Raw genomic sequence first — 8512 nt, forward strand, 5'->3', positions numbered from 1 at the left:
ACTTTCTGGCAAGCTATTTTTAGTGAGGTCCTGGGTTATTACAAAGTTAATACACGATCAATGCGATTATCACAAAGTACTAATCGTTGTAAGCTATTACCATGTGGTTAATGCATGATTAGCTGATAAATCAGGTAAGGATCCTACACGCATTCTATAAATAGAGATGATCGGAGACCCTCAAGTAAGCAATCCAACACCCATCTCCACTCATTCTCTCTCTTCCATTGTTGCTCTAGATATTTGACTTAAGCATCAGAGGATTCCCCACCAAAAACCTTCCAATAAGTAGACTTCTTTATTGATCCATTCCGCCTTCCATGTCAATTTTGGCCAACCTCGGCACAACCCACCCAAAAAGGCTAGTCGGAAGGTATATTTGGATTCTTTAATCATATATAAAAATCCAAGTCCAAGATCTCCTCGACGAATAACCAATATGTGACTAAATACATGCTCGCACAGATCCTCATATACTCTTCTTATTCAAGCCCTGACGTCTTCGCTGGACTAAGAGTTCAAATCCATTCAAATCTAATCACAACCACCATAATCGGCTCTTAGTCAGCCTCTATGAACCCATGCTACAGTGTCTCCTAATCCACATAGACTATACATTGAGTTCGCTCTGATATCATTTGTAATAACCTAAAACCTCGTCCAAAAAGGCTAGTCAGAAGATATAAATCCTTTTTAAATTCTGTAGTCCTATATAAATATCCAAAATCTCCTCAGTAAATAACCGATGTAGGACTAAACACAGTCTCCCGAATCCTCACATACTTTTCTCGTTTAAGCCCTGACATACTCATCAAGCTAAAAATTCAAATCGTTGCCAATCTAACCACAAGCACCACGATCAACCTATTGTCAACCCCGATAAATCTGTATTGCAAAATCCGTATTGCAGTGTCCCTAGTTCACATAGACTAGAGATCGAATTCCGTCTGATACCATTTGTAACAACTCAAGACCTCACTAAAAAAAAAAAAGCCAAAAATATTATTTAAATTTTTTGATGTCCAAAATCTATCCAATAAATAATCGATATGAAACTAAATACACACATGCACAAATCCTTACATACTTCCTCCATTTTAAGTCCCAACATTCACATCAAACTAAGTATTGAAATCTATTCAAATCTAATCAAAAACACAACAATCAACTCGTGGTCAGTCTGCAACATCTCCAATCTACACAAATTATGAATCGAGTTTGTTCTGATATCATTCATAATACTCTTCCCTTTAAGCCCTACATCGGGCTAAAGATTCAAATCCAACCCGTGGCCAGCTCCAATACATCCGTAGATCTGTAGTGTAGTGTTGGTCCAGATAGGTTAGGATCAAAACTACCAACGCAGTCCATAAACACACTCACCCAGAATCATCAAGCTGATATTATATAAAAAGAAACAACAAAAAATTCGATCAACATTCCATGAGTAGTAGCCCACAACGTAATGTTCTGTACCCACCAAGAAAGAGCTAAAGATCAATAGCCAATAACAATAACGAAATAGAGAAACACTGCTGCAAAACAAGTCTCCATCTAAAGAGTGATCGACCTCGATATCTAGCTGTAGGGGCTCATTCCAATGGAGGACTCCTTGTCGTATTGTGAGTTGGCCTTGGAGAAGGCAACGTAGTAGAGCTCTGAGAGGATCGCCGTGAAGAAAACGAAGGCGGCGCCGGCGGCGAAGACTCCCTTCCTCACCGTCTGGCACGACGGCGGGTCGTTCACGAACAACGTCCGGTACCGGGTGTGGTACGCGTTCCGCACCGACCCGGCCAGCAAACACGCCTCCGCTATTATAAACGTCAACCTGTAACCAAAGCCACCGCATAAAAGATCACCGCCGTTAAGTCACCGTTAGATCCCACGCGGACACCCCGCATAGAAAACATTATACGTCAACAGCTCGCCGGCCTTAGTTTTGGGGGACAGCTGTCTCCACCTTCCAGCTCGGATCACCGACCGCCGGACGTGAAATCACTGAAAACTCAACATATAATTCTGTTTTGAGCGTTTCAAGTCCGTCCGAAAGAATACGGACAGAAATAGGAACACGGATCCGGGGAATCGACCTCCGTCGGAGATCTGAACGGCTCCGGTTATGGTCACCGCCGACGGTAAGAGAAGGAGGGAGAGAGAGAGAGAGAGAGAGAGAGAGAGGGAGAGACTACCAGCAGGCGATGAAGAGGAGGAGGGAGCAGGCGCGGGGGCCGCCGGGGCGGAGGGAGCGGCCAAAGCAGAAGCACTTGCTCACCACCATTACGATGATCTGGCTCACCAGGAGGAAGAGCAACGCCCCCACGCCGTAGCCGGTGGAGATGTCCGAGTCATAGACGCAGTAGGTGTAGTTCTTCTCCGAGTCCGGCACCACGATCGCCTGGAACCACCGTATTTTATCTTCAGATCGACAACATTGGATGAGCTCAGATCTCGCTAATATTCGATAATTTCGAGGGCTTACCGTGCTCCGGCGCTGTTCGGCGGCGACGGCGAGGCCAAAGGCGATGAGATCGAAGACGAAGACGATGACCAGGACCAGGATGGACGCCATGGATCCGGAGTAGATCTAGGGATCCGGTCGGTCACGGTTCTCTCTGCTTCTCCCGCTGGATCTTTCCCTCTTGTTTCTGTCGGTAAGGAGAGGGTGGGGGGTAATAAGTGCAAACCGTGAGGTGGACTAGATACCAGAAGGTGGTAGGAGTGGGTGAATGAATGGTATGGGATTATTTTAAGTTTTTTTTTTTTTGGTACGCGTGTGTGAGTAAGCATTTTTGGGATTTGCTCGCCCCAACCTCTCTCTCTTTCCCTCCTCTTTTTTTTTTTTTTTTTTTTTTTTTTTGGCATTGATTGCGGATAGGCGAAGTTATAACAGCTGGATGGAATCCCGTAAACTGAACGCACAAATATATATATATATATATATATATATATATATATATTCTGATCTTTTAGTCCAAATGAAAATATATATATATATACTATATAATTTTTTTAAAGTTTTGTATTATCTTATAATTTGTTTGGTATTGTTTTTATTTTTTTTTTATTTTGAAAAACCTGGGAGAAAGGATATACTAGACTCACTGAAACCGGTTCACGTTTTAAAGTTGTTCGGTGAAATTTCTGGAAGATTTTGAAGTAGCATTCAAAATTATAACCAGGGAACAGTGGAAAGTTATTTGTACTCTTTTTACTGATTTATAGGAACGAACAGGCCCATTTTGTGGTTATTAGTTGCTTGCGCTCAGGCCGATAACAAACGGGATAGGTTAGCAAAATTCATTGTTCATAGATAATATGCCTCATAGTTTGAAATAAAATGGTATAGAAGGGGTTTTAATCTTTAGCATAGTGTTTGGATAGTGTTTATGAAAAAACAAAGGGATGGAGTAGTGGTTGAATACAAAATAGGTTAAAAAACTATTAACTCGAATATGATTTATTTATTAAATATGTCAAAAATTTAAATTTGAATGTAATTATTTATAGAGAACAGTGGAAAGTTATTTGTACTTTTTACTAATTTATAGGGACCAAACACGTCCATTTTCTAGTTATTAGTCAATGGGGCTCAGCCCGATGACAAACAGGACAGGTTAGCAAAATTCATTGTTCATAGATAATATGCCTCATAGTTTGAAATAAAATGGTATAGATGGGGTTTTAATCTTTAGCATGGTGTTTGGATAGTGTTTATCAAAAAACAAAAGGATGGGGTAGTGGTTGAATACTAAATAGGTTAAAAAACTATTAACTCGAATATGATTTATTTATTAAATAAATCAAAAATTCAAATCTGAATGTAATTATTTATAGAGAATGGTGGAAAGTTATTTGTATTCTTTTTACTAATTTATAGAGACCGAACAGGCCCATTCTCTAGTTATTAGTCGATTGGGCTCAACCCAATGACAAACAGGGCAGGTTAGCAAAGTCCATTGTTCATAATCATAGATAATATGCCCCATTGTTTGAAATAAAATGGTATGGATGGGGTTTTAATCTTTAGCATAGTGTTTGGATAGTTTTTGAGGAAAAACAAAGGGATGGGGTAGTGGTTGAATACAATATAGGTTAAAAAACTATTAGCTCGAATTTGATTTATTAAATAGGTTAAAAATTCAAATCTGAACTTAGTTATTTTATTAAATACTTAATCTAAGCTGATCTGTAATAAGTTAAATCAAGTTAAATACATTAAATGTTCTAAGCACTATCTCTAATCAAATCTAACCACTTAGGCGTATCCATTGGATGCACCAAAGGAATGAAGCATCTGAAAATAAAAAAATAATTTCTATCAATAGATCTGTTAAAGATCTAAACCATACTTGCTTGCAACATGGTTCTCCGAATTGAGCAAATTGAGCTCAATCAACCGAAGCCCAACCCTTGCAATATCAATTTGAGCTGGACAAGTTTGTACCAAACTCCAGTTTGATGTAGGCTAGGAAACATTTACCTAATTTTAAGTCATGAAGGATTAGGTTCAGTGGCACAGGAATCGGATCCTTGATTAGATTATTATATAAGCTTTTATTTTGAACGATTCCAAATTAATATGACACTGCACTCCAACCCAAACCACTACCACGGCCGCGCAAAGGTAACTTGTTTCCCCAATGGATTCAGTACAATAGAGAGGTCTTCCAGTTCAAATATTTTAAATTGCATGTAGAATCCTAGGAAACATGGTCTTCCTCAAAGGCGCAGACCCCTCGACTCAGCACCCTTTGATGCCTGTGAATCAAAAGAAAGTCTGGTTACCAAAAAAAAAAAATCAAAAAATAAAAAAAGTAAGGGCTCGCTTAGAAACTTTGGGAGAGATGAAGTTGGAGAGGGACAAGGGGAAATCACAGAGAGCGGCAAGTTCTCCTCTCGACAAGATTAATGTAAAGAAATTTGAGAAATCTCTCCTATATAAGTTGTGAGGATCCGTGCAGACGTATGTTTAGTCTTATATCGGTTACTCGGTAGATAGATTTTGGATATTTATACAGGATCAAAGAATCTAAATAATACTTTCCGAGTAGCCATTATGGGTGAGATCCTGCATTATTACAAATGGTATCAGAGTGAGCCCGACCCATAAGCTATGTGGACTATGAGACACTGCAACACGGATCCACTGGGGCTGACCACGAGCCGGTCGTGGTGTTTGTCATTAGATTTGAATGGATTTGAACCCTTAGTCTGAAGACGTCAAGGTTTAAACAAAAGGAGTATGTAAGTACCCGTACGGGCATGTATTTAGTCCCACATCGTTTATTCGTTGGGTAGATTTTAAGTACTTATACAAGATCAAATAGCAAAAAAACGTTATTAAGGATATACACACAAATAGCAACTTTACAAGAATGTTAATGTTATTTCTTATATTTAGAAGAGTATATATTCAAAAAAGCTATTAAGTGATTATTTTAGTAATGTTATTCTTCATTTGATTTTAATATAATTATCATTATTGAATCTATATCATATATATATTCTTCATTATTTTAAAAGATTAAAGCATATCAAATTTAAATTAATTATAGATATTTAGATTAGTAAACTATTTTTTAGTGATATGTAAATGTTGAGTTGTTGTTCGTTTTTTAGGCGAGAATTTTGTAAAAGCAACATAATTTATTCTATAAGAGTTGATATTAATATGAGATCATGTGACATTATAATATAAATTTTTTTGTCACTTTTTTTTATTGAGAACAACTGAATTATCTTTATTGAATTTTGATCATTTTTTACTGAATTTTTTAAGTGTATATCCTCCTAAATATGCATAATTGCATAAATACCTTTGTAAAGTGTTATTTGTATGTGTATTCTTATAAATTTTTTTTTTTTGTGTATCTACATGTAAGAGTATTTCTATCATTTCAAATTTAAATCATTTATTTTTTTATGGCTTCAGATGGTATATGTACATATATAAAAAAAAGAATGAGAAAGATATACATACAAAATAAGTATTTTATGAAGGTATATATTCAAATAGTAATTTTATGAGGATATTTATATAATTTTATATATTTTAGAAAGTATAGATGCAAAATAAAAAAATAAAAACAATCTAAAAATAATAAATAATTTTTTGTTTTTAAAAGTGAATCAATTCAGGCGTCCATGTCACCGTTTCTTTGGTTGGTGGGACATTGTAAAGCGACAATGAGAGCTCAACGAGGGATGGGGATTTCTTAGATCACATGTTAGACGTACACCCTCAGTCGAGCACCCATTTTAGCTGCAGCTCTGTACCACTTAGAGTGAGCCGCGTGTCACAGTGAAGGAGTCTGGGCATGGGTGCATGGTGCTAAATGTTTTTTCAATAATTTCATTAATCCAATGCCTAAGATATTACATTGGCAGCTAAGGCTGCAAATGAATCGAGTTGACCCGTGATCCGATCTAATCTGACCCGATTAGACCCAACCCGGATCCGAATTAGAGGACCCATGGGGCCGGGCTGGGTCCTAAAATTAGACCCATTCTATTTTCGAATGGGGTTTGGGTTTACTGAATTCAAACCCGACCCGACCTGAGTGACCTGTATATTGATTATGTCGCAGAAAAAATCTTAAGCAAAAAATTTTAGGACTCGTTTGGTTCGCAGAAAAAGAAGGGGAAAAAGTGGGGTCAACAGAAAAGTAATGAGATATCTCTTGTTTGGTTGAAGTTTTCAAAAAAGAGAGACATAAAAGTTGGATTCCCATGGAAATATGATTTCCATATTTCATGGAAAAATCTTTCCCATGAAAAATATGAGAAAGTTACTTTTCCGTAAGTCAGAAATCACTCTATTTTTATTTTTTTTCCCAAAAAGCCCTTCAGCATTAAAAAGGCATTAAAAACCTAATTTTTATTAAGAGTATAATAAGAATTACGCATAACTTTCTCAGAAAAGTGGATGGTCAACCAAATATAAGTACTCTGAAAATCTGTTACTTTTCCATTGTCAACCAAAATGACAAAAGTATTTTTCCAAGCATCCTCTTTTCAGGAATATGCTTTCCAGGAATCATATTCCTAGAAGAAAAAATACTTCCTGCGATCCACACGAGCCCTTAATATTTCAAGAGGGGGAATAAGAGGCTTAGGGTAGCCATCTACAATGAAATAATAGTGGTTGGCTCTTGTTACAAGATTACTTATAGCACCTAAAAGTGCACATACTATTTTATATCTTTATGCATGACACTTCCATCTTGCATGAGCATGGTTTTGTTTCTCCTGGACTCTTGTTGCTCCAGGGTTTGGTCTGTTGGACCATTGGCCTTTGAATGGCATATGGGAGAAGTCTATTACTGCCTTAGATGGCTCGCGGCTTTAAGGAGTGCCCTCCGGTCTTTCTTTACCTCAGTTGCATTCTTTTTTTATTTTTTTTTATTTTTCTCTTGTTTCTTATTGGTTTCCAGCTGTGATTTGTCCTATTGGGAAGTAGGGACAATGTAACTTTAGTTGCTTTTTTTGTTTTGTTTTCAGTTTTTGGAGCAAATGAATGGTTCGCTGGACAATTGATCCGTATGACCCTGTCACTTGTTACTCAAGGAAATAGGTTATTCGATAGGAATCCGGAAGGAACTTCCTTGGTGTGATCTTTTTTTGGTGTTCGTCGCACTCGCCTGCCGAAGGTGGAACGATAATCAGATAGGAAATGCTTGATTGAAGGACGAGTTCTTTTGTCTAGTGTGTTGTGAATAGGGAAATAAGCACATGACTGGGGCCGATTAGGGTGGCAAAAAAAAACTGAGGATTGAGTGATGCATCGGACCCAAACAAGCGGACTCAAACTAGACCCAAATTTTTTTGGTTGGGACCGAGTTATATATAGATTCGACCCGACCCGAATGACTTGTTGGGTCTGCTGTGGACCCGATCTGACCTGCCCCGATCTTCAATTGGGTTGGGTCTGGGTTCAAAATTAGGACCCGAATAAGAAACTAGGTCAAGTCGGGGTCACTCAGGACCCGACCTCACCCGACCCATTTGGCAGCCCTATTGGCAACGGGTACACAAGAACACACATGCACGTAATGTCAATAAACAATTTTGTGATTTAATTATAATAAGTATTTAGTGTCATGCCGGCATGGGAAAGTTTTATATGTAGGCTGCAAATGGGTCATGTTGACCCATGACCCGATCCGACTCGACCCGAATTGGAGGACCTGTAGGGTCAGGTCGGGACCTAAAATTGGATCGTTCTATTTTTCGGGTGGGGTCTGAGTTTACCGAATCTCGACCGGACCCGGACCTGACCCAATCCATTTTTTTGGGTGAATTTTGAATCGTTTACCTAACAAACCGATCCGATTTGACTCAGAACCTGAATTACCCGTTTAGGCTCGCAGGCCCACAGTCTACCGATAAAAACCAAGCTAAAAACATTTTGTATTAAAAAAAGATTAAAAAAAATAGCAAAAGGAGGTGGGGGTGGCACAACAATATTTGCCCGCAGTCTAACTGTTTTTTATTCTTACCTTCCCCACTCCCT

At 38.2% G+C, this 8512-nt stretch overlaps 1 protein-coding gene across 1 annotated transcript; it reads right to left on the reverse strand.

Annotated features, from left to right (window-relative positions):
* Nucleotides 1-1386: 1386 nt before the first annotated feature.
* Nucleotides 1387-2917, reverse strand: LOC103700208 (uncharacterized). The gene is made up of 3 exons (XM_039116929.3): nt 2480-2917; nt 2190-2395; nt 1387-1828 (listed from the first exon to the last, which is right to left on the reverse strand). Exons 1-3 carry the CDS (start codon nt 2567-2569, stop codon nt 1579-1581), a joined length of 546 nt encoding a protein of 181 aa, XP_038972857.1. The 5' UTR covers nt 2570-2917; the 3' UTR covers nt 1387-1578.
* Between the last annotated feature and the right edge of the window lie 5595 nt (nt 2918-8512).

Source organism: Phoenix dactylifera, chromosome 3 (genome assembly GCF_051530095.1).
Source record: "Phoenix dactylifera cultivar Ajwa chromosome 3, Ajwa_hap1_PhDact_Kaust_v1.1, whole genome shotgun sequence".
Classification (NCBI taxonomy): Eukaryota; Viridiplantae; Streptophyta; class Magnoliopsida; order Arecales; family Arecaceae; genus Phoenix; species Phoenix dactylifera.